Here is a 27,116-nt window from a genome sequence, read left to right as displayed (position 1 = left end):
GAGAAATTTAGTCCCAGCTTGGGACATGGCAAAACTCACTGGACATTCAGGGTCCAGAATTGTTGCTTGTTAACATTTGAGCAGGCTTGCAGTGTTCTGGGGGGAGGTGGGAAAAGGGTACTCTATCTTCAAATGCTTGCAGACTGTAAGAATTGACTTGTGATTTTTTTTTTTTTGTTTGTATTTTGTTTACATTGCCTCTTATGCCCTAAGGAAAAATAAATTTTTGACCTTTTTAATTGTGATCCAGTTGGTTTATTTTAATTTTTTCATTTTTTTCAGTACAGTTTTAATTCTTCTCCTGTTTGTCAAGCCACTGAATTTAGCTTTCCCAGAATAACTTACAACTTATGTGTACATGCAATTGCAAATTTCAGCTTAGGCTTACAAGGATAGAGGAGCTTCTCTCGTACCCTGGCCCTGAGTTGTTATTGTATGCTGTATTTTTTGTCTCTCTTCTAATCCTCAAAGTTTTATGGACTGCTCACCTCTCCCCTCAAACATGAAGATCTTTGTGTTGAGCAAGGTCTTAAGATATAAAATGCTCTGTCAGGATGTTTTTTGGAGAGGGATGTGGCATCAGGTCCAAAATAAGAAGAAAAGTATCCTTCTACATGAGCGTCCCTTTGGTTCTGTGCAAGTTGGGATGAGCCCTTAACAGGCCTGTGTGCAGGCTGCAGAGCAGCCGGTGCTTGAACACGGGATATTAAGGTCTCGGATCCATCCTGCAAGGTTGCTGGGCCCTGCTGGCTCCTCTTACCCAGCTTTGAAGGTTGGAGGCCCCAAATAGCTTGACAAGTAGAAGTCCTTTGCTGTGTGAAGCAGCAGACAGGTAAAACTGAAGTGGATCTCTGCTCCTTAGGTGGGACATCTCTTGGGCGTGCAGAGAGCAGTGGATTAGGGGATGCAGTGGAGGAGTGGGTTGTAGTAGGGTATGTGACAGTAAAGAGGAAACGAGGTTGTTTTCTAGCACTTTTGGCTATAAGAGCCCTCTGTGAAGCTTTGTCCACTTCCTCGTCTGTTAGCAGTTTGCAAATCTGCAGGTAGAAGGGGTTGTGCCTAGTGCCTGGCTGCCACCTTGGAAAGTGGGGCTGCAGAGTGGCACTGGCCCTGCCCAACCTTTTGTTCCTGCAGCAGAGGAGGACCTCACATGAATGTACCCCTCATTTTAGCATGGGGCTGTGCCTTCGCCAGGTGCTGTATAGCACTTTGCAAACATCCTGTAGAGAAATGAGTCTCGTGCAGGCCCCGAGATGAGCCAGCTGGCATCGGAGGCACGGTGTTTGCTAATGGTGCCTGTGAGATGTTCCTCCGTGCTGGCACATCAGCAGGTGATGCAGGAGGATTCCTCTTTGGGCACTGTGGCTCTCTGAAGGATGCCAGGAATTAGATTTGAGGCAGCACGTGGTTCTGGGCATTTTAAGGCACAAACTTAGTGACAAGAGTGCCTGGGAACTGTGCCCCTTCTTCTGCCATGTGTGGAGTGAGCCAGCCAGCTTAGGGTTTTTCTGGACTGGTGCAGTCCCGACACATACCCACGCACCCCCTTGTGTATCGTAACCCACCGTTAATCGCTCCCTTTGTTCCTCGTTTTTCTCCAAAAGCAACCACCAGAGCTGTGCTGCACTCAGAGTAAATGTACCTGGTCCTACTTATGTGTATTTGTAGTATTTGTGAAAAGGAGTAAAATCAACCTTAGGAGCCGGGTGGCGGGGGAAGAAAAAAACCCGAAAAGCCGCTCGCGGCTGCGTGCCGTGCCGGGGACGGAGCACCAGGTGGCGATGCTGCACCGGCTCTGCCGCTCCTGGACCACTCTCGGAGCATCTCCCTGCCGCCGCCCCCTCGCGCCCCGCGGACGGGGCCGCAGCTGGCCGGGGAGACCCTGGGGCTGGCCCGGCCTGAAGCAGCGGGAGGGCTGCGGTGGTGGGATGTCGCGGGGGAAGGTCTGCGCTGCGCCATACTTTGTCTTGGCGGAGAATAGCTCGGGAGCGATGGTGGAATTGCAGATCTGGTTTGGGTTGGGTGAGCCCACGGTGATGGCCTGGGGAGGGAGGTGAGGGACGGCGGGATGACTCCAGTGATGCTCAGCAGACGGGGCTGCAAAGCTCGCCGGGGCTGTTGCACATGGCAGCTGCAGGAGAGAGTGAAGAGGCTGGGGCTGCGGAGGGGAAGCATCAGGGTACCTGTCCTGGTACCTCTTGCTGGTGCCAGGAGCGGGGAGGGTCCGAGTTTGGCCCAGAGGGTTAGCACTTCACTTGTCCTAGTATGTGGCAGTGCTTGGGCTCAGGACTTCTGGCAGGGGCTGTCAGTGTCCCCAGTTTCTAGGGGATGGCTTTTGCAGCTCTGCTCCTTGCTCCCGAGGAGACGAGGAGGCTTCCCATGGCTGGGCTGTGGCCAGAGCAGGCTTTCCAGGCCCACTAGAGGTCCTCCTGTCCCTGAGAAAGCTCTTGGAGTGCGTGCAGACTTGCCTTGTCCCAACAGCTAAGAGCTCCTCAGGAGGTTGGTGGAGAAAGCTGGGGTGCAGGGGTGGTTTCACTTTACTGAGCCTAGGAACTTTTAGGTTCCCTCCACTGGGGAGCTGTTACAGTGGAAGAGCTTCAGCTGGAGAGGCTGAGGACACCTCTCCTGGGAAGTCCCTGTCCCTTGGCAGGTGGAGCACCCACTCTGAGGGAGAACTCGATTATGTCCTGCAACAGGAGAGAGTGATCCAGCCAATCTCATCTGCTGAATAGTTGAACAAAAGGATGGGGAGAAAATCTCACACAAATGTGTTATAGATGTGTTGCTGAGCAGAGGCCCGCAGCAGAGGAGCTACTGGATTTTGTAGGAACTAACATCACGCTGGAGAATCCAAATCCCACCTGGGTCCCTGTGTCCCTTGCCACATGCTGAGGAAGCACCTGCATCTTTCCTCAGCATCTCCCTTGGCCAGACCATGGCTTCTCAGGGGGCCTTCTCAACATGTTCAGCCCAGTTCAGGGCAGGATCATCCTGTCAGGTGTTGGACTCTACGAAGCTGGGTGGGGACACCTGGCTATATTGCTACTGCTCTGCCTAATCTTCAGCCCTTTACTTGGCCCCTACCAGGCTGAACAGCATGGTCTTGGGTTTTCTCGCAGCACACCTTCTCTTTCTTGTGCTGGTGAAGGCTTTTTTTGTGGTTACAGGCACTTGGGAGAGACCATGCAAACAAGGCAATGAGAGGGAAGAAGCTGTGGCTTCTCTCTGGGGAGGGTGTGAAGAAGTGCAGGCGTGTGGGGCTTAAGCTGCAGGAATTGATTAGCCCTCACTTTTCCTCTTGGGGCTTCCTTTATTCCTTATGTGTGTATGGGGTCCAGCAGGGGGCTATTCCTTATCCAGCTGTCAATACCCCCTCATCCTCAAGCACTGAAGGAAAGCCTGAGCTTTCTCGGCCCAACTCCCCCCCAGGAAGAGGCTCTTGTGCCACCGTTGTTCTTACCTCAGCCTTGCCGCTGCACTGCTCATCGTCTTTTGCCATGATTGTGGCAATGGTAAATACTGAGTTGCCCATGCTGCTGCAGGATACCTAAATCAACTTTATTCACAATGAATCACAGTTATCCAATTTTTCCACAATGAGTTATTCTTCTCTTTAAACAGAACACGAAACATCTTAAAGTAAAGCAATGAAATGCAAATGACACAAGAACACGGAGGTACAGGGGAACCTACACCGGTCAAAGAAAACAAGAAGTTAGGATTGTTGTTACTGTTACTGCTTTTGCTGTTTTTTTCTCTCTGGAGAGACCCTTGCTCTCCTAGTCCCTGCTCACAACCGGAGGCCAGCTGGTGCCAGGAGCAGGACTTAACCCCAATTTTTGAGCTCCGATGTTGGGGGATGCTTTCAGTTTCTGCTAACTAACTCCTAGAGTTTGGTCCACAGTAAAAGAAAAACAGTTATATATTAAAACACTCAGCATTTGAAAAGTGAAAAGGGAATTCACACCACTGCACTGGCACCCATGGATGGAGTTTCTTGAAAAATAAAATATACGCCTTGGCTTGCCCTGCGTGGAGGGGAACCAGCCCCACTGGCGTGGTGAAGGCTCGGGAGGCTGCTTATTGCACGTTTCCCCACATCCACTATTTCATCAACACCTTCCTAGGTGATGAACCCTTAGGTTCCTTCTCTCCAAAATCTTTGCACTGGAGTTTGTATAACTAACTACTGAAACAGGCTCCCTGTGCCTGCTGGTCACCGCTCTGTTCTCTCCAGCAAACTGGAGGCTGGCTGCACGCCTGCAGACCAGCTGTGCTCCTGGTATGGCTGCTGTGACCTCCCCCAGACTCGTGCCAACCCAGCTTCCTCCCACCCGTCAGTAAGGGCGTCCAGGCACAGGAGCCATGGCACTCCAGGGCTTTTGAAAGCTGGCCCAGACTGCAGGGCAGGGCTGGGTCAGGGGTGTATGTGAGAGGTATAAAGCAAAGAAATAACATAAATCCCTGTAACCAGAGTATCAGTGTTCAAGTTAGTTCCTGCCCCCCAGGGCGGGCTGGGGATGGCTGCAGACCCCCGTGGTAGGCTGCAATGATGGCGGTGCCTTCAGAGAAAGGCTCTATGATGTGCTCTCCAGCTAGTAGCCTCTTTTTTCATTTCCTTGAGAGGACAGGGCAAGGACATCTTTTCCAGGAGCTCTTGAGAGCAGCCTCTGCAAGTGTTCCTTCACCCACCTGCTGCCTGGTGGGGCATGATGCCCCTCTGCAGCAAGCAGCTGTCTATTAAATATTTTTATCTCTATGCCACGCTGTCCCCGCCATGTCCTGTCAGCGGCCATATGCTGGGGCACAGGAGAAGGCTCGGCAGGAGGAGTGTAAACAACTCCATGGCCTTCCCGGGCCTGGCCTGGCCGGCAACATGGCAGGGCGAACACCACTGCTGCTGCACCCCAGCCCTGATCACCCCTCACCGTCTCAACCTCCCACATGGCCCTGGAAGGCAGCAGGACGGGGCTGGAGGGGAGAGAGGCAGCTCCTGCTGCTGCGGAGCCACGCTGCTTGGGCCCAGCAGCCAGCAGCCCTGGGCCAGGCCAGCGGCCGTGGTGGAGCAGCAGTTGTCACAGCAACCATGGGGGCTGCATTGCAGGCACCTACCATGGGGACAGCGGGGCCCCCAACTGCTGCAGGAGGGAAGGGGGTTTATTTAAATAAACCAAAGTAAACCAAACCCCTCAAGCTATTTTTCTTCTTTCCTCTCTTGCTAACACATAAGGACAGCCACGTCCTGCCAGCGGGCTGGCTGAGAAGGGCAGAGTACCACCTGGCTGGTTTTGTCTTAAAGCACAGTGATAAAGTTACCAGTAAATGAGACCCGCAGACATGTGGGTTTTTACATTCTTCCCCAGTGGGTTGGGGGTTTTGTTTCTTCTTTTCTTTTATTTTCTCCCTCGCAAATGCTGTCAGGATGGTAGGCAGAGGAAAGGTGAAGGAGTCACCTGCAGGCCCGTGGGGGCAGAGATGCTGCCAAATCCCTCATGCTGCATGGAGACCATTTGGGACAAGCCACAGCAAATTGGTGGTGGTGGGGTTTGAGAGCTGCTCATCATGCAACAGGATGGCAACAGGAGGTGGCTGGATGCTGCTGTGAGGGAGCAAGGCCAGTGCCAGTGTTGGCTGCCAAACCCACCATGAATCCCTCTGCCAGGGAACGGCAAGTCAGGAGCAGGGCACAACCCTCTCGGGGTTGCCATGGGGCTGCTCTTCTGCCTGCAGACATGGGGTGGGTTTTGCTTCACACATCCTGGGTCCTTTTCTGCACTGGCCCCAGCCTTTCCACTGTGAATGCACTCACTGCACCTCGCTCACTGAGTCAAAGCTTGCCTTGCGCCATCCTTTCTAAGGGGCTTCCTATGGTCAGGCTGGTTGTACACAGAAACACGTTGCTTGTTCCTCCTCTTCTGCTAAGCTGTCCTCTGCACACAGGGTGTCTTCAGAAGGTGAGGTGTAGCACTGAAACTTTTACGGCTTGCTGTCCCTGCTAAACATTGGAGATGCCCCTCCACTGCTCATGGTGTAGAAAAGGGATGATTGCACCAGCTGGGGTTTTTTTGGAGATAGATAGATAAAGTTTAAAATCCACAAGGGAGACTAGTCCATCGTAACTTCCCTGACACACTGGAGTTAAGCCCCAGGGCTTGCTTGGAGAGTAGAAGAGCAGTGTCTAAGCTTGTCTCACCTGTTGTCCATGGAAGAGATCAGAGTGGTGGTGGGCGATGGTTTTTGAATCTCCTGGGTGATGAACAGAGACCAAGACCTGTGCTGTTTCACAGCCTCCTCCCCACCTGCCCAGTCCCCACCACAGCATCTGCTGCTGCTCTAAGTGCTGCGGTATGTTTTGATGATATCTTTGATGGCCCGTCTGCAAATGGGGCAGCAAGCGTTGGCCATCTTCTTGAGCTTCAGCCCGCACGAATAGCAGAGACACATGTGTCCACAGGAGTAGATGACCGTGTCTACCATGTTCTCGTAGCAGATGGTGCATTCATCTCCCCAAGGACCTGAGACAGTTGGGGAGATGGGTGACTCAGGCAAGCTGATGGGAGAGTTGGGAGCTGTGCCTGAAACACAAAGAACAGGGTCACTCATGCTGCTTAAAAGGCTTCTTGACACCCGAGGGTAATTTCTGCCCTGAAGCCAGCTACAGAGCGGGGAACCATGCCCTAGCAGAAATGGATGCTCCAGGATGAGGGGTCCTTCCTGTGACCTACTGTCCCACTCACTGAGCCCTGATTCACATGCCAAGGCTCAGGGCAGCAGAAAGGCAGCATCTGCTGGGATCTGCTGCCCACGCAGAGCAAACCAAGAGGCAGCTGTCCCCATGCAGCAGGGACAAAAAGCAGTTTCACATTTTCAATCCCCTGTCTAAACATTAACAAAGGAGGAAAAATCAGGAGGGATGGATCAAGCCATCTGCTTTGAAAAGGGAGAGGCCAGGTGGCACACGGTGGCAGCAGCTCCCAAGATAAGCAATGATTCATCTCTAGCACCGATCCAGGGAAGTGGGACCACAACTGCTGGCTTTTATGCTAGAAATCACCCTGGGTGGACCCTTCAGGACAGGGGTGGTGGTGGTACCCACACAGACAGCTTCCAGCTCGGTGGGTACACTGGTTCGAGAGCTATGAGGGGCTGCAGTAATTATACTCACGGCACAACCGTAATGAGGCCTCCCCAAGGAAGCCAGATAAGGTAGCAAGATAATGAGAAAATGTCTATTATTTCCCCCAAAATCCATTAAAAATCTAAATGTTTGCTGTCACCAGTTATTAAACTTGACACTGACAGGTACCTTCAGTGAAAAACACTCTTGGTTTGGAGAACAATGACTAGGACTTGGTGAGTTATATATCCCACCATCAATGCCTTGGGATCATGCAGGTCCCTGGGGTTTTAAAAATGCTGCAGAACAGCCTATAATTTTCTACTGCATGCGTATTTATCTAAATCTCACTGGAATTCACTGGCATATTAGAAATACCAATACTGCCTTTTTCTGAAGAGGGTACAGTAGGTGTGTGGAGAGGGAAAGGGGGGCAGCAGGCATACCCGTAACTCCAGTCTAAACTAGCATGCAGCGTGTCACTGCCACACAGCTCTCCAGAAGGAGCTGTGCGTCACAGGGCCACGCGCATAACAGAAACTGCTGCCTCCCTTGGGACCTTTCACGATGAAAAGGGTTAGAGAAATATTGCTGTCTAGGCATCTAAGTGGCTTCCATGTAAAACAGACTGAAAATAGACTTTGCAGAGGCTCTCCCCCTTTCTCCCCAGGGGAGCTGACAGGAGATTCTGTTGATCATTGTGGGTTTAGAGTCCTGGGAGACAAGCCTGAGACCATGAAGGGAGGCAGTGCAGGAGTGGGCAGAGGGAGGCAAAGGAAAGGCAGAGAGGGGATCCCGCCACACTTACCACTGATAGAGCTGCAGAGGGGGCCAGAGCCACATGTAGACAATATGGGGTCAGAGACGCCGCTGCAGAGGACAGTGGGGGAACTGGGTGTCGATGTGGGCGAGCTCGGTGTGGACAGCCCCAGCCGCTCGGCTAGTATGGTGGAACCTGCACCAAGAGAAAAGAAACCCACAATTATTTTTAAAAATTCGGGCTGATGAGGCACTGGGGATATGTGGCAGTGGGTGCAACTCCCAGTGCTTGTCAGGATTTGTGTCCCATCAGCATTAAACCTAGGGAAAAGATAAATGAAAAAAACCACTCTCATTTGCCTTTTTAAATGCTAGCAGCCAGCCCTGAAAAGACATTGAGCTCCCACAGCCCCTGAAATTTGCTGGAACTCCTTTAGTCATCATAACCCTTTGTTTCTGCCCTTAAATGTATCTCAAGTCATTAACTGCAATTACTTTCCTTATGGTTTCATGCTCATATGCACCCTCAGCACTATATCTAGTGATGGGCTTGTAGCCAGTAGAGGACACAGCCTGCAGTAGGGTGGGCTGGACTCCAGCACAAGAACGTATCACCTTGTCAAAGCACTCTACGCTAACTCAGTGCAAAATGCATCATCCCAGGCTCTGACAAATTCATGCAAAGTCACTCAAGGACTTCCCAGAGACAAACACGAGGGTCTGGCAATCAGGAAAACTTAGCTCTGCTCACTGCTCTGCCTCTTTTGTAGGGTGGCCTCTGTCGGAGGTGGAGATAGCAGGTGAGGATAGAAAAAAACGGGTTGAAGGCCAAGAGGCAAATCACCAAAATGCATTTGGCTCTGGGATGAGCAAGGACACCTCTCCCCTCACAAACAGGAACAATTTCTCCACTCCCCACATGTCTGGATGTGATGGCTCAAGAGTGCAGAGCCCCTCCAAGTCCCTTCTAGGTGTCCCCAGCTCCACTACCTCCTGGTCTCAAGGCCCACCACCACTTCTGTGTTAGTGTGGTCGGCCAGAAAAGCCAGGTCTACCCCACAGCCTGCTTGGCACCCTCCCTCCTTCTCAAGCTCTTTCTTCTGCTGTTATAATTACAAGTATCTTAAAGCCCCGTCTAGAAGGGGAAAAAAAATGGGAATGCTTAAAAGTCTAGCTGCTGCAAAGGTTTTGTAGGGGAATTTCATTGTTAACGATGTGGCTTGGTTTTCAGTAAGACAGTAGTGAGACAGCGGCATACACGTGCATGAACCAGCGTATGGTTTCTTGGTGGCAAGAACTAGTTTGCCTGTGGTTTTAAAGTTAAAGTTTTTAGTTGCCCAGCTGAGAAGACAACCAGTGTAACTCCAAATCAGAACTAAAATGCTAAAACTTCTTCATGTTACCATATAAGGAGCCAAGAGACACAGAGGGTTTGGATCTGCAGTGTCCTTGATGAGTTGGAGGGTACTCTCCAGGGAAAAAGCAGCAGTAGGAGGCCAGGAAAACCCCATGTGCCAGAAAGGTCCTTCAGTTCCTATTTGCAGGGAGGCTACCAAGCCAAGGAGGACCAAACCTGGGAAGCAGGGACTCCAAGAGCCAACTACGGATTGTGCAAAAAAGCGCAAAAGCACACCGGCAGCCAATGCCAGATTCTCCTGCCCCTTTTTTGCAGAACAAGACTGAGCAGTTTAAGTGTAGCATAGGGACTGGGGGGTCTGTGTCATGTTTTGGTCAAAATCTGTTCTGAGGACAGCGTATTGGAGAGTAAGTAATTCACTTCAGCCTTCAGTCTCTCAGTTCTACGCCCCTTCAAATGAGGAGTGCTTTGCTCACAGGCAAAATCTGAAGTTGAATTAGCCTCTGTAAAGGACTTTGGGGTGCTCACACTTGAGATGCTGTAGAGAGGCACCTCCTTTATCATACAGACGGGAGCTGAAGCTGGAGTTTAGCTCAGTAAATATGCAAAGAGAATGATGCAGCCTCTAATGACAGCCACGAGCAATGGCCCTTCCCTTCCAATCTGACAGATGACCGTAGCAGAAAACTTGTCCTGTGGGTAACACACACTGTAAACAGGCCCAGCAGGGGCACAGACTTCAGCTCGCTCACTGCACACAGAACAAATATGAACACTGAGCAGCTGAACAAGTTTCTCAAGCCTTCCCTTCTCCTCCCTGCAGCCTGGAGACATTTCTTCCATTTGGCTGACACACAGCACATTGCATTTCTAACATCAACCTGGTCATTTCATTAAATGCAAAATAAAGACTATTACGAGCATTTTTTTCTGGGCTAATAGGAGAATTTGGAGGTACCCCAAGTGTCACAGAGTATGAACTGATGAAGCATGCTGGCAGCAGTGCAAAACGGCCCTTCTACAGTGCAAGGAGAGCTCATCAGTGCAGAAACCACAATCTTCTCTGGTTGCGGCCGGTCTGAGTCACAAAATGGCCTTACCCAAGACCCAAGGGCCAGCACACACCTTTCCAATTCTTTCTCTTAACACAAGGCACAGCTCTTGACTTTTCTCCAGCATAAGTATAGAGCTTTGTTTAAGACAATGAGTTCCCTAACAGACAAGACACGCTTCTCCCTTGGTGACAGAATAATCAACATAAGACACGTTACTCACGCTGTTAATATATTGCTGGATGGTGTGCAGATACCATGACAAGGAGCATGGAATGAGATCATGTGCAGGGTGGAATGAGTGTGGCCAGCTTGGCTTAACTAAAACCAGATACATGTGCTCAAGGCCAAACATCCTCATTGTGTGCACAGTGCTCCCACCAAGAACTAGCTTTCAAACCACGATTTTAAAACATTAAATAATTCTAAATAAATCAATTTAAATAATGATTTAGAAACATTCTTCCTTTCCATAAAGCCCACAGGTACATTGTCCCTGCTGCTACCTTGTCTCATGCTTGATCTCAAACACACTGGAATCACCTTTAAATGGATTTTGAATCAATTCCATTTGCTGTTTTATCTTTGCAAAGTCCAATTATTAGCAAAATCCAATGCAGATTGACTCTTTCTCTGTACTTCTGTCATCATTCTGGGAGAGGTGCAAATAACAAACCTCTATGTTCACCCACAAAAAAGAGAGTATTACACTTCCAGCAGAAGAGAGTGTTACCATGGAATGTACAGACGACAACATGCCAGGAAAGGCTGTTAGTATGCTAAAGGCTTGTGATTCAAAACGGTCTTGCCAAACTGGAAATAGGATCAGAAATAAAGGGGATGGTATTCAATACAATCAAATGCAAAATGCAGCACTTTTTTACTTACTTAAGCAGAGATAATCAGCTACCCAAATAGAGGACAGGGAATTAGTCCATTCAACTACAAATACAGCTGTCCTACAGAAAAAGGCCTGGGGACTCCTGGAGGTCACCAGATGATCATAAATCAACAATGCTGCCCTGTTATGAAAAGGTTGCACCAATCCAGGGTCATATGAGGCTGGTTAAGGACTGGAGCAGTAGCCTGGAGGCACTGTGGTATCTCGCTCCCTGGAAATACTCAAAACTTGACTGCACATGGTCTTGTGCTAACCTGGAAGTTAGCCCTGCTTTGAGCAGGAAGTTGGATTAGATAATTCTCAGGGGTGTCTTCCAACCTAAAATGTTGTATGATTCTATGATTTTAAGATGGCAACATTTTTCACAGGCTGCTAAAAGGAGAGAAGAAAAAAATCTGTTTTTCATGAAAGTTCTGGATAAAACAAGAAATCGTGGGTTCGGACTCCTAAGGTATTCAGGTTGGACATTATGTAGATAGGGAAGCACTGTAAAGCAATCAGACTTCCTAGAGAGACTATGGCATCTCCATCATTAGAGCTCTTTAAGAACAGGAAGGTGAAGTAGATAGTCTCTTGGGATCCCATCCAGTATTCATGATTTTTATGAGTAGTTATCAGTATCCATAATTGCTCTTTTATAGAACATCCTAACTGTGACCAAAATATAGCAGCTGTGGCCCTCAGAGATGTTTTTGGCTCTCTTGTTTATTGTGGTGAACAGGGTGGTTTCCCAGAATATTGCAATCCACTCTCAGGGGATATTTCGTGAGGTTGTCCCAACTTTTAAGCAGACATCTTTTTGCTCATGTCTCTTAATGGCAGCTGTCTGGGGAAAGCTGTGCCACTGAAGGATTTACGTTGGTAAGAAAGAAGGCCAGATACAATGTCAATACTTCCTGAAAATACAGAAATTTTTCAATTAACTCTCCCCCTTAATTCATTTATAAAAATATTATTTCTACATTTCTTTCTCATAACAAAGCAATTATGTTGACCTGCTTATTACTGCATAGGCCCCAAAGAGAGAATCGGAAAATAACCACAACAACAAAAGCAGGTGGGAAGAGCAATGTGCTGTCTGTATTTTCCTCTGAGTGTGCTTAGGGGCATTTACTATGATGCAAGTAAATCCCCAGGGCATCTCTTTGGCCTAGAGCAGGGAGTAGCTGCTATGAATCTGTTCCACAGCTATTCCCAACCCATTGCTAGCAAGTCGTGTATTAAGACTCCCAGACTCAATCTACAGCTGAGATGATAGAAAAGTAATGCCAAAGAGCATGTTTCTTCCTATACTGTTGACTTTGGATCACTGAAGGTTGGGAAACTACCAGTTTAAGGTGTTCATAACACATTTCTTCATCTGCTATCTTTTCCTGAGAGAGGTGATAAAGGGGCAGGGCCATTCCTGGGACTCAAATAATGACAACAGGCTGCACTCCATCAGATTATGAAAAACATCCATCAGGCAGTGAAAGGTACCCAGTAACTTCTTGGGATTTGACCAGGCCACTCCTGTCCCAGTGTGGGGAGGAGTGTTCATGTCCATAAGGAGACAAAAGTAAGACTCTACCCATTTTACTGTCTGCCTCCCTCTCTTATCCCTTTCCCCTTAAAATTAAATTCAACATAATATAGTCCCATTGCTCTTTTTCAGATCTTAACCCAAAAGGCCTGCAAGCACGTTTCCCTCAGAGCACTGGGACTGTGCTTGCAGTAGTCTTGCAGAACCTACAGGCTGAAAACGTCTGCTGCTTTGAAGTGTAAATGTGGTATTGCGTAGTCTGGAGACTAAGAAACAAATGAGCAATACCCAGTGTTTGCTGGCTGCAAAGAGGAAGGAGTATCATGACTTTTGTCCCCAGAAATGCTTTCTGGCAACACCATACACCATCTCAGGTGGTTCACTCACGCTCTGCTATTTGCATTACCTGTCTAGGCTCTTAATGACTATTTCACAAGCATTATAAAAATAATGTATAACCACTCAGTCTGCACTCCAGAGCTATCCTTTTTTTCCCCTTTGAACCCATCCAATTTAAACTTTGTTTTTCCTATTATAGGATGCTGTCAGTAAATGACCACTACTGTCCAACTCACAGTTCACATAGTTGGATCCACTTCACCTTTTTAATGAGCTTTCCCTACCCATATCGATCTTAAGGACTATGCCAGAATCTTAACTAAACATTGTGCCTAAAAGACAAAATATGGGAGCCTCCCACCATAGTTTCTAAGGAAGATAAAGTCTTATGCAACATACAGACTTGCCCATATGCTGAGTATCATGTGGAGCACACTGACAGCCCCTTCTCAAAAGAGAATACAAAAATGTAACAAATTTGCTGCACAAATAGGACAGCTAATAAAGATCAGGTAATTACCAATAGTAATTACAGATTTTCAGTGTTGTTCCATCCATTCGCAGGTCCCAGAGCTTCCAACACAAAGTGGAAAAGATTAGAACAGCTGCCAAAATCTGGCTGCAGCCTTCAGCCGGCATATTTAAGAACACTCAAGAGAGCTGTGCACTTATACATTTTAGTCCAGTAAGCACTGGGCACCTGACAGTCATAGTCATTTAGATGCCTTTCAAAACTCTCCATTTCCCTTTGTTGTGAGCCAGACTTTTAAGCCCGTCAGCTAAAATAATTCCCCTATCTCAAAAACTGCTCAATATCCATTCTCACATTGAACACTCTCAATGTATCAGGGCCATTGATTTTGTTATCTGAATAGGATTAAGGTTCTTTCAAAAATCTGGCAGAACTGTGGGTACTGAGCTCATGTGAATATTTGCCTATGGAGGTCCATCGCTTAACACGTGGGCTCCTGCAGTGTGAGCAAGCCGTGATGTTACGAGACTGGATACTAGAGCAACTTAACCCTGTAAAGTCATATATTTGCTTAATCTTATCTACTACAGAACTTTGACTTTATAGCGACCACTAGTATGTGAACACTCTTGATAAATAACCACATGCAAGACTGGTAGGACTGGACCCTCAATTTCAGTCCTTACTATTATTTTACTGGAAAATCTCCTACATATGTCTTTTTTTTTTTTCTGCTCATGGATATAGCTTGTGTAGAACTTTCCCACTTTATTTTTTCCTCTTTCATTGTCCCATTTCACAAAAAGGTAGAGAGATACTTCTAACTATTAGAGAATGCAGACTGGTGGAATTACACAGCTATTTCACATATTACAAGAGCAAATACCCATATTGAAGATGCAGTGGGGAACCTGGAACAGTACACTAAACGTGTGTTCTCTTGACCTTGCAATTTAGTGGCAAGACGGAGTGTACTGCTATCTCCTGGGTACTTTCCTCTGTCTTCTCCCAGGAAGAAAGATGAAGTTTCTGTCTTTGGATGTTCCCCAGGCAGATGTCAGACTAACACCTCTCTCTTCACACTGACACTAGAAACCTCGGTATTCCATCAGTGGCACATCCACTAAAAGGTGGGTTTTATCAAGACAAGTTTTGCAAGACCTAAATCCTTCCATGTTTTATTTCAGTAACTGGTTTTCATTAATGGAAATAATGTTCCATCAACCGTAGAGAGAGCTGCAAATACCAAACACAGTTTCAGCAAGACAGTCTCAATATTAAAATGACAGCTCTACCCACAGCGTGTTCTCTGCCCCAGAGAGCAGCCATATACATTTCTGCACATTATCACATTTGCTTGCCTCCAGCCAAGGCTGCAGGAGAGCTGTTCTGTCCCCCAGGGCCACTCAGGTCTTGCCCAACAGGGACTTTTGAATCCATCATGCTAAAACAAAGGAACAAAGCTTGGAACCTGTTGCTGCCTGGGCACATGGTAGTTAAAGATCAACAATAATGTTTGGGAAGGATGTAAGCACATCCATCAGTTCTGAATGCTATAAAATACATTTATTTACACAGCCATTTGTTATGTTCCCACGGTGATGGGAACAATACTGCATTGACCAGAAACCAGAGCTTCCTTCCCCTTAGGCTCGATGTTTTTTGGCCAACCATGCTCTCAGAGTCCAGCCTCTATGCTGCAACTCATCCCTGCCTCTCAGGTGACCGACATCAGTTGATGATCCATGGGGGTTTTTGCATTCAAGTATTTCCTGGGGGATTTTAAAACTGTTCCAAAAAGAACAATATTACATTTTGTTCTTTACAAGCCCATGAAAACATAAGGGATTTTGCATTATGCTACAGAAATGTCTGGAAATAGGTCAGAAAGCAGCCTGGCAGATTTTGCATGCAAAATCGTAAGGCCTGTGTTTGCAGATGGGTGTAAGACAACCACTGTTCAGGGAAGTAAAAGCTAGACTCAAACCACATGGAGAACAATAGCTCAGACTTTCATGTGGATCAGAAAAGGAGTGTACTTTATGGCTTCACTGGAGCATTGCTGTCTGTTATGTCCAGAAGGGCAGCAGGGCACCAGCACATCTATTACCCTCCTGCAGTCATACGAACATTCCAGTTAAGCAGGAGAAATATGAAAGCTCCAGACACCACAGAAGTTTTTGATCCAGCACCTCTCACAGCCCAAGCCCAATGTGCTGTCTGAAAGCAAAGAGCACAGAGCAAACTTACAAGGTATCTTTCCTGACCTGGTAGGTGAAGTTCAGCAGCTACTCGGCACTTCACCCTGCAAAATCCTGAGGGCATGGACACCATGCAACGAACATCTAGCTGAACTGAAGTGAAAGAGCCTCTAATGGGGCTCCATCTCTCAACCTGACAAATACTAGACCAACAAAGCACCCAGACAGCTACTTAGACCAATAAGAGGTAAAAAAAGAAGCCTGGATTGACTAGCTGAACAGCATGAAAAATGAGAGTTGGAACTTTCATCTTGTTTAGGAAAAACAAACTAAAGATCACACATATTAATTACACTAACCAAAAATGCTTCTGTTCATAACAGCACCTTTTTCATCTCTATCTCAAAAAGGCCATTTGGCTCAGAGTATCTGAGACCACTGCAAAAGTGGTTTTGTGAGCAAAAGGAAAACTGCTGCCTAACCCAGCACCTCCATGCTTCGTGCTTTTCCAGGAGGGACATGTATAAATAGGGTGGCAGATGCATACAGGAAACAAATACTTTCACTTTTCTTGGCCAGGACTGCTCTGAATTTCTGTGGGACACTCTGCCAGATGAAAAGGCATCTGACAAAGAAGGAAAAGAAAGAGTTTAGTCTGCTATGTCACTCTCACAGTAGCCAGAATAACTAACTCATGCCAGTGTTAGTTCAAAGAATAGGCAGATTTTATCTGTCCTGACAGGCAAGTTGCAATTCAAAGAGGCTGGTATATGATCCCATATCCTGTATATTCACTGCAGGCAGGCAGAGGCGTTATGAGATAAGGGAGATCTATACATCACTTACTATGAACATCTCACTGCAGTCAGGGATAGTTTATTATCCTGGTGATGATGATAATTTCTGTTCTTGTGGAGGAGAGTGCAGAGGAAAAGACATTTGCAAGCCCTGTGGCTTTCACTTAGAGGAGGTCCGCTTGCTTTACCCAGCCTTTACCCAGATGCTGGCTGATACCTCAGCACACAGGGTAACGCTCACCGACTTACCCATGGCAAGTGTGGGTTAATTTTGTGTCACATGTGATGAGATGTTTAGTACAAAGGTGCCACTAGCAGGTAGTAACTCTGACATTGCTGACACCGACCACAAGGGACAAGCATTTGACTGCATCCAATTCTCCGTGACGGTGCAGTTTTCCAAGGCACAAGTTGTTAAGCAGCCTGTCCTCTATAACACAACAGCTTCCCTTTTTGCTAATTCTCCTTTAAAACAATTAGTATAAAACAGGATGTGAATGGAGAGCCCTGTGCAGTAGAATAAAGCCCAGAAGTTACGGACCCCGTAATACTCTTGTGCAGCTCTTACAACTTAATATCAATAATGTGTACTTCATTTGCAATGAGAGATAAAACCATGCATGATAGGAGGGTCTATGAAGTGGCATCGATTAATACAAGTGAATTTCTTTCCAAGAGGCACAGAATGTTAACTCTCTTCCCGTCTAGTCTCTAACGCCATAAACTACCACATACCCTGCAGTGCATAGGAACTCCAGGCAGTTAGGTGCCACACAACACAGGCCTGTTTGTTAGATCCCAATCAATCAGCTTAATGAGTCCATTTTCCATACAATGGGAAATGTTTCCAAAATAAATTAAAAAAAACATGCACGATAAAACTCTGGGGCACTTCTAGCTGAATGCTTTTTAAAGGAAGCAATTCATTACATGCATTTCTGTGCAACAACTTTATGCATTTATCAGGTCTCTCTTGCGCTGTATTTAACTCAGCAATTTCCATATCACTGGAATGAGCCAAGGCAGAGTAGGATCAAGTTCCCAAATGGGTAACCTTCTGGCCACATCTGAGATCAGAGATGAGGGTGTGTGATTTACTACTGCAAAGAACTAGTCAGCTTCTCTCAAACAGGAGAAACTTACATATTTAGAGCTGGAGAACCAAAATCCCAGATTCTCCCTGCCTGTGTGAGAGACTTTTCTACAAACTGTACCTGCTGTCTGCACCATGGGCAGTGTGTGTAACAACTGTACACACCAACGATCATTTAAATATTTTGCATGCTCGCTGCAGTTAATTGTACATGCAGAGTAAGTATATAACTGCACCCAGAGTAGAGAACTTTTCCCAGAGACACGTGCTCTGCCAGTCCTGGGACAGTCAGGGAGCAACTGGCCAGCTCTTCCTTCCTTGCCTTGCCATTTTTGAGTCCATCAACCAATTTCAAGAAAATCTGAAAGAAGGATGGAAACCTCAGCAACAACTGCTTGCAATGGGCACCTAAGTAGGAGCACCAACTCAGTGCTCAGAGTAAAGGAGGCAGGAGAGCTTAGCCCACACACACACTGCATTTATCCAGTATGGATGTGAATACAGACTTACCCACACCAAATGCTGGCTCTTGAGTTGTTTTTTTCCAAGCCTAATGCTGGCTCTTGGCATCCAGAGAGCTGCAATATTGTGCAGCTGTTCTGGTGAGGCTGGAGTTACTGAAGTGCATGGATAGAAAGGACACAGATAAGTTGGCAACTCAGCTTCATTAGTATGACTGTTGATGGAACATGTTATTTCATTGCTCAAAAGAAAACTTCAATATTACTGGAACGTATGAAATTCACAAGGGAAACCACACCAAAAAAACAAAATAAAGGACATGAAGGAAGATGTTTTACATGCTGGTGATTCACTCGGAGACAAAAGAAAATGAAAGAATATCCCCAACCATATGGATCCCTAAACACTAAATATATAAACTTATTGCTGTGATAGCTCCTCCAGACATGAGTCACACATTTTAAAACCTTATGGGGTCGATCAATTTAACTTCATAAATGAATTACACCACCAAAACCAGACCAAAACCAGACCAGTGTATCCAGACTGGCTCATTTCAACCTTTCAGAGCTGTCAATAAAGCTGTGTGTAAGCTGAAATGATTACCAGCAAAAGCTGAAAGCAGTAAATCAAATTTAATAGGCTAGTTTTCTTAACTGTACAGGAATGACGGCTGAAAAACGCCAACCCAAGCTTGAACTAATGGAATTACCCTGAAGGATATGCAAAGACTGTTTCATTTCTACATGCCTAATGTTCTGCGTTTCTTTTTGGTTGTCCTATGCGCATAACCCACAGAATTTCTGAATTAAGACCAGCACTTTACATATAAAATATTTAGAAAGGCTTCCAATCCTGACAAAAAGATCTATAGCCTCCCTCAATAGCTAGTTCCTGTAGTTAATTACCCTGACTTATGTTTAATTTAAATTTGTGTCCCTTCATTTTCCCGCAGCTTGAAATTTTTTATGCTATTATCTGCTACATTAAAGTGCCCTTCTCTTTCATTTATCTTCCCTCGATGTGGTCAAGTTGCCTTTTAACCTTTTTCTTCGCAACAAATTGACATTCTTCTACCTCCCACTACAGATGACTGTGACTTCTACAGGCTATAGAGGTGCTTGGGTTTCACTTATTTTCCTTTTGCTGGGGTGACATAAAGAAAAATAGTGTTTCCAACCTCATCTTTATTTTCTGCCTTTTTTTTTCTCCTACGGCAAATAGATTGCCAGTATATGATGCCAGACTGACAAGGTGGAAACAGAAGTCAGAATTCTTTACTACCAAGCGAAACCTGCACTGCCCTCCTCTCTTATAGAGTTCTGTAAGACCATCAGCCTGTATAGAGATGGTCTCCCCTGATATTTAGATTAGGAAATAAATGTTGTATCCCAAACACTGTGGAGTAACTGTGGTCAACAGATGTAAGCTTCTGTGCTAAAGCCACAAGCCAGGAGAGACCTGAGCTTGGTCCCGCTCTGGGTCAGGACTAAGTAACTAACCTCAAGGCGTGAAATGTAGTATCCAGTGATCAATCACTTGAGCCATCTTGTTCTCTGAGTCAAAAATAAACCTCCTCTAAGTGCAAGAGTGACATTGCTGCTCTCCACCTTCTCCATCCTCCAAATGAAATAGAAAAGCTGGAGAGGAAGCAAAACCAGCAACTTTCATTTCATTTTGTAGTCGGCTGTAGTACTGATGTTCCCTTAACACTGCAGAACATTGCTTTGATTAATCTAATAATGATATGCCCCCAGAAGTAGAATGACATCTGCTATTGAAGACAGGTTTGGTATGATTATGCCTCTTGCAGTATTTGTGCGTCATTTCTTTCAAGGATATGGAACTTCACTTTTTCCATTAAAACTAGAAAAAGATGACTATAAACATGTCTTCTCCTGTGATATAAAGCTCAAACTACAAAAGATAGATCACACAAAATTACTCTTGTTTGCATTCCAAAGACAGAGCTTGTCATTAGAAAGATGAATACTTTATATTCTTCTTACATTTTCTAATATTATAATGACAGATATTACGGCAAGCACCATAATCTGCTCCACTGCAGTGCAAACAGTGCACATCACCTCCCTAATAACATTTCAGAAGCTAGAGATGGGAGTTCATTATTTTCTTTGCCTTCTGTCAGAATATTGCTGATCCACATAATTACTGCAGTTGCAGAGATGTGCAGTGTTGGGACAGCATCAGTGCTCTTCTCTGGGCAGTTGCACTGTACTAATACTGTACTTATAGTGGGACTGTACTGCTCCCAGCATTGTTATACTGGAAAAGCTTTAGGTTTGAAAAGCTCTATTTGTATTTTAATACCTGTTAAAGATTATAGGTAAGCTCCAATTTCATAGCTTTTAACTGGGAGATAGCAGCTTGCTGCCCAAGCTGACGTAGATAAAGCTGTACACTCAGCAGAGTCCTACCCTTTCTTTGAGAGAGGCAAGGTCAGCAAGCCCGGTTCTTTTCACTGACATCTCACTTAAGAACAATAGCCCATTTTCAGCTTCTCTTCCAGTGACCAAGGCCTGAAAAGTCTGTTATGTGGTCACAAATACAGGTAGTGAGTTTTCTAACTCAGCAGATTTCATTTCATGGATTCAAACACAAATTTATCTCACACATGTCTTGGAGTGTACCAGTTTGGGTTGAACTTGTGAGCAGGTAGGGAGGACGTACGCAGGGACTAGGAAACTATTTGCTTAGCAGGAGGTTTGCCCAGGACGCAGGACGCCTGCATTCAAGTTCATGTTCTGTTGAATTTTGTATGAGGATGTAATTCTGTCCCTCTGGTGAGATACATGCTCTCTGCCCTGTTTCAGAACCTATTGCAAACAATTTGCTTTGTGCAAAAACTACCAGAATTACTGACCTCATATGAAAGGAAGCACTGGACGATGACTTAGTTTTACCAGTAGCTCAATGACCTGAGGATGTTTTCCTTCTAACGTATACACAGGCATTTAATCTCTTACTTTACTGGGATCTGTTTGGCTTCACCTACCATTATCACAATGACACACTGGTGAAGAGCAGGGCTAGCCATGGTTTATGTACAGCATGCACAACAAATGTAATCAGGCTGAATTATCAGGGACTGAGTCTTGGCCTCCTGGAAATAAATTGCAGTATTACATTTGTCATCTGTGAGCCTTTAACAGGCACAGAACACTCACAGCATAGGCCTATGATCAACTTTAAGCAAATTATATAGGGCATTTTAGACTGTGATTAAGGTGAACTGGACTCTGCAGAGAGATATGTGTGTTCACCACAATTTATCTTCAAAGATTGTCTATAAATGCTAAAAAAGGAGGTGCTTGTTGGATTTTGGTTGTTTGCTTTTTTCCCTGTTGGGTAAGAGGGGCATTTTAATAGAATCGTAGAATCATTTAAGTTGGGGACCTTTAAGATAATCGAGTCCAACCATTACCCTAACACTGCCAAGTCCACCACTAAACCACGTCCCTAAGCACCACATCTACGTGTCTTTTAAATACCTCCAGGGATGGTGACTCCACCACTTCCCTGGGCAGCCTGTTCCAGTGCTTGACAATTCCTTCAGTGAAGAAATTTTTCCTAATATCCAATCTAAACCTCCCCTGGTGCAACTTGAGGCTGTTTCCTCTTGTCCTACTGCTTTTTACTTGGGAGAAGAGACCAACACCCACCTCGCTACAACCTCCTTTCAGGTAGTTGTAGAGAGTGATAAGGTCTCACCCTCAGCCTCCTTTTCTCCAGACTGAACAACCCCAGTTCCCTCGGCTGCTCCTTATAAGTCTTGTGCTCCAGACCCCTCACCAGCTTCGTTGCTCTTCTTTGGACATGCTCCAGCAACTCCAGCTTTTCTTGTAGTGAGGGGCCCAACACTGAACACAGTATTCGAGTTGTGGTCCCACCACTGCGAGTACAGGGGGATGATCACTTCCCAAGTCCTGCTGGCCACACTATTGCTGATACAGGCCAGGATGCTGTTGGCCTTCTTGGCCACCTGGGCACACTGCTGGCTCCTGCTCAGCTGGCTGTCAACCAGCATTCCCACGTCTTTTTCCGCGCGGCAGCTCTCCAGCCGCTCTTCCCCAAGCCTGTAGCGTTGCATGGGGCTGTTGTGACCCAAGTGCGGGACCCAGCACTTGGCCTTGTTGAATCTCATACAATTGGCCTCCATCCATCGATCCAGCCTATCCAGATCCCTCTGCAGAGCCTTCCTACCCTCCAGCAGATCAACACTCCTGCCCAACTTGGTGTCATCTGCAAACTTACTGACAGTGCGCTCAATCCCCTCGTCCAGATCATTGATAAAGGTATTAAACAGTACTGGCCCCTATACTGAGTCCTGGGAAACACCGCTTGTGACCAGCCGCCAGCCGGATTTAACTCCATTCAGAACAACTCTTTGGGCCTGGCTATCCAGACAGTTTTTCCCCTGGTGACGATTTGAAGCAAAAAGGAATATAAGTATATTTAAAGTTATATGAATATAACAGTATAAATAAGAAATGAGCATTTTCAAATCGTCTCCAGTTAGCGGAGTAGCAGGAATTACATCATGTTCTCAGACTCCATCATTTACTTTCTGACACTGACACCAGCAGAACCATGATATGGTCCAAATTCATGGCCAAACACATCCTACACTTGCGTCCAATACACACACACACAAAAATCAATTTGATCCTAAGCAAATGCTATTTCAAGGCTTTTCCCTCCACACCTTCAAAACATGACTTTCGGCATTTAAATGAAGTACTTCAGTTAACAGAGCTTACAAACAGAGCAAAAATATCAAGCCTCCAATAAGGCTGGAGGGCAAGGAAACCCCTCTCCTGTTGAGCTGGTCAGTGCCACGCTCTGTGCACCGCTGGGATCATGAGGCACAGGGCTTCCTCTCTGCTTGCTAGCCTGCCTCTCGCATATGAGCCTGGGGAAAGCAAAGGGACCACGCTTTTTGGGACTCGGTCATACCAGATAGCTAACACACAGAAAAGGGAATCAGATCTCATTTTTCCTGCTGGCGATGCCCTACACTAGCCCAGCCTGAAGCACGTCTCCTCCCCCTTCCTTGTGCCTCCTAGGTCAGTGGTGACTCATCTATACTTTAATGGAGGTCTCTGAGGCTTAATTCATTACCTGAAAAGAGCTTTGAGACCCCCAAGTGAAGGATACTAGAGAAGTGCAAAGAGGTAATTCTTGGAACTCATATCCTCGTGCTACATACGTGCTTTTGTACTTCTTTTTTCTTTTATAAAAACAAGTTTTGTACCTGATCCTAGAGCAGGGAGGCAGCCAGTCATTCCCTCCACCCTTCCCCTGCAATGTGTTGCACCTTGCTGTTTTTGTGCGTGAGGTTCGAAAAAGGAGGTCTGCCATACATACCCAACAATCGAATTTGCGTGACCGCACCATGTAAAACGAAGAACATCCAGAGGGGCTGGGAGCAGTCCACGCAGACCTGCATGCCAGTGCCAGCACCGTTGTGACTCAAGTGCAGCTCACCATCCAAATTCACCATAAATCCCAAGATGTCTCCGCTCTGGAGGGGCACCACGACTCGGCAGATGGCCCAGAACTCCTTTCGGTCAACCAAGGACTCAGGATTATAGGGGAGGTCACTGGGGCGCAAGGTGCTGGGGTCGCAGGACGTCACCCCATAGGACAGTGTCCCCGTGCGCACTGCACTGGACTTGTTGATTTTGACGAAAATGGTTTCATTGATCCGAAGGGGTCTGCTGGTGAAAACCAAAGTCCTCTCCTCCCGGGCGTGCTCCAGACGGGCCACGGTTTGGTCGTCAAGGATTTTGACATGGGGTCCCCGGAGGTGGTGGAAGCGGAGGTCACTCTCCAGCTGCGAGGGGAGGAGATGGGAGTGCTGGGAGTTGAGGGAGTTCTGCGGGATGGGACATGTGGTGGCCATCACATGGAAGGTCTCCTCCTGCAGGTTGAGGTCGCACAGGCTGACCGAGAGGCGCGTGTCCTCCGTCTCCCGCCGCAGTGAGGGCCGGCGGATGGCGGTGAAGGAGCGGGGCCGCAGGCAGTCAGGAGGAATGATTTCACTGTCTGCAGGGAGAGAGAAAACAAAAAAGGGGTCACTTCAGAGAAAATGAAAATGTCCAGGAGTTTGCAAATTGTGATTGGTTTGATTGATACATTTAAAAGGGAAAATCAGAGACCTGCTGCCATTAATAAATTTTCCCCCTTAAAATATGGAAGCAGAGTATCATAAAATGTATTTGCAATTGATTGCTGTTCTTGTACTCTTCCCACCAGCATCACCGTTTTCAGCTTCTGAGCAGGCAGACTCAAAATCGATGGAAAGAATTAACCAGGGGAGGATCTCCGTGGAGAGGGGAAGCAGAGGGTAAATATCTGAAATACACCCTGAACATACCAATCAATATCTATACAGGCTCTGAGTTTTCATGCCCTCTTTATTGTCTACAGTAATTCTCATGCATCTAGGAGATAAATACCTAACTACACATCTTTTTATTTTAAAACAAATGTTATATTCAGTTCTAATTTATTTATCATCATATGAAATTTAATTAATATTCCTGAATATAATTAATCATTAGTGTTCTTGTGCTCACTGCAAACTAGTACAGATATATATTTCACAGTGCAGAACTTGGGAATATGGAGTTTTCTATAAATAAAATACAATCATTTATTATCTCCAAGCCAAATATCAAAAATCAAATCCACGGATATGTAACAAAGAAAGATGATGCCTACACATTCAAATCCACCAGTGGAACCAGAATTGCACCTTATCCTTTTTGTTAGTCTCACCTTCTGTTTCAAGAGCTAATCATTGATTTGATTCTTTTTCTAAGGAAATTAATCACCTGCCTTTAATGACTAAATTACTTTTATTTAACATATCCTCAGCTATGCTGTTGCCATAGAAATTTTAAAGAGCAATATACTGAGAAAAAAAACATATTTAAACAGATCATAGAAGTAAGCTGAGATTTATACTTCTGCTTGACTTTCTGATCTCTGAGAAGCCCATAGCATCAAGAGACTGTTCTCTGTGAGACTACTGAGCATGAGGGTAGTTCTCTGCAAACGTTGTAATAAGCCATGGCTGATATTGACTGTTCCTCTGCAGGAGCTGTTGCGGCTTTAAGCCTGGGTCCAGTCAACATGAGGTGGGACTACCCTATACAACACAATCCCCCACAGGTGGCGCAAAACACCGCCAGACCCCAGCCCAGGACCTGCTGCAAACACAGCACAAGCTGGAACGACGAGAAGAGGCAGAGGAGCAGAGACTGCTTCCTAACCCATCTGCTAAGCCCTTGCAGTGGGCACCTCTTCCAGCCATGTACCCTTGGGATTTTCTTTTACAACAACAAAAAAGCAAGAACTCAGGTTATCTGAGGATTTTCCCGGTGGGATGCACCCTCTCCCAGTACAGCAGAGTAGTGGCTTTGTACTGGTGTGCCAGGGAAAAATGCCAGCTACTGAATAACCAACACCTCCTGCAATATCTGAGGTCTGACTAACAGCCTTTCCTGCCCCCCTCTTCTGGGAGCCCTGACAAGAGCACACCCACACACAGTTTGGCTTCAGTAAAGTTCTTTGCTTTGCTTAAACTGGATTATTCCAGGCTCCTCTTTAAATAAACTGCTATTACAAGGGAAGCATAGTCTCAAAATAAAAATGGGTTTTGTTTCTCATATTTTATTTTCCCCATACTGGTATTTCAGCTTCTCTTCCTAGAAGTTAATTAAAGAAAAGGAGGAATAAATAAAATCAGAAATTACCCCAAGTAATTTGGAAGTAGATCGCATTAATGCTTCATAATATATGGGCTAGTATTTGCATTGCAAGTGCTCCTGCTGGATAGAATTAGACTTATTTTACCCTCCTTTGGCTGGAAACCCACATAGGAGAACAAATTAATACTGGCAGCTGAGGACGATCCTTTGGTGTAGGTGAACGGGTAGAGACCTTTCTGAATAGAAACAGAAGGTCCTCTCTATTTTGTTCCCTGTAACTATGCATGTGCAGCCCGGCTGACAACTGTGATGTGTGGGTAGCTTGCAGCCAGGGTTTAGAAACAGCTTATTTTCTACCAGGATGCTTGCATTTCCCTTTGGCTGCTGGACAAAATATCTTTTTCCATCTGAAAAGAGGTTGAGAGATTAAGTTCTTCTGCAGACAAGACACATGGCAGTGATAGCAAACCAGGGTAACACATCCAACTGTTTTACTTAAATCCATCACTAGCTCAGATGCCTAGCCACATAAGGGATAAGATGCCTCAAGCATACGGGATTGACTGTGAGACTTCGTTCATTAATGTTTGCAAATACCCATGGAAGAAAGGATTGCAGTTTACTGGTATCTGAAGTGGGTTTGCGAAAATTTAGAGCAATGAGTCTCTAAGAGATGATGGCCTGCTCCATAGGGCTCTATGTTTTTATAAATCACAAAATACCCAGCCAAAGAAGAAAAAAAAAATCCCATTGAATATAAAGTGAAACAAAAGTAGGATTCATCTTTTGGGACGGTAGGTAAGTTGGAAGAGACGTGGAACATCATTTATCCAGAATAACTGATAATGGCCAAGGGCTGTGAAAGAACAATTCTAGTGAAATGTGAAACAAATGAGGGGGACTTTGAGCAGTTTCTTTCACCAGAAGATACCCAGGAACAAGTTATTTTCTTCCACTAAAGCTCCAGTTGTCACTTTTTAAACACGGACCAAGCTGTTCATGCAGGAGTGGCCCTTAACGCAGCCATGCTCCTGCAGAACATTTACAACTGACTTTTAATTCCTACAAAGGAGGGAGTCTCCATGTAGGAGTGTTCAGGCACATTCATATTTGCAGAGACAAACCTGGAGCACACATCAAAAAGATGGAATGACATTATGTGACAAGACTGTAAAATACAAAATTAATGCAAGGGCCCATTACCAAGGAGGTCACCTGACTTCAGCCTGAAGAATTTAGAAATCACCCCTTCTTATTAAATATTCAAGGTTATAAAACTTCCTGTATAAGGCATTGTTTCTTTGG

General features: G+C 45.9%; 1 protein-coding gene across 3 annotated transcripts in view; it reads right to left on the bottom strand.

Annotated features, from left to right (window-relative positions):
* Positions 1-6,333: 6,333 nt before the first annotated feature.
* The window catches only part of NEURL1 (neuralized E3 ubiquitin protein ligase 1), a gene marked incomplete at both ends in the record, with an annotated part of 166,705 nt that continues 145,922 nt past the window's right edge, over positions 6,334-27,116 (bottom strand). For all 3 annotated transcript variants that reach the window (XM_082002193.1, XM_082002194.1, XM_082002195.1), the window contains 3 exons: positions 6,334-6,575; positions 7,926-8,072; positions 23,461-24,141. In XM_082002193.1, coding sequence (XP_081858319.1) covers positions 6,334-6,575; positions 7,926-8,072; positions 23,461-24,141 — 1,070 coding nt within the window. The remainder of the gene's footprint in view (positions 6,576-7,925; positions 8,073-23,460; positions 24,142-27,116) is intronic.

This window comes from Phaethon aethereus (assembly GCF_964289735.1).
Source record: "Phaethon aethereus genome assembly, chromosome: 7".
NCBI lineage: Eukaryota > Metazoa > Chordata > Aves > Phaethontiformes > Phaethontidae > Phaethon > Phaethon aethereus.
The sequence above is the reverse complement of the archived record's forward strand: the minus strand, read 5'-3'. Positions and strand labels throughout refer to the sequence as shown.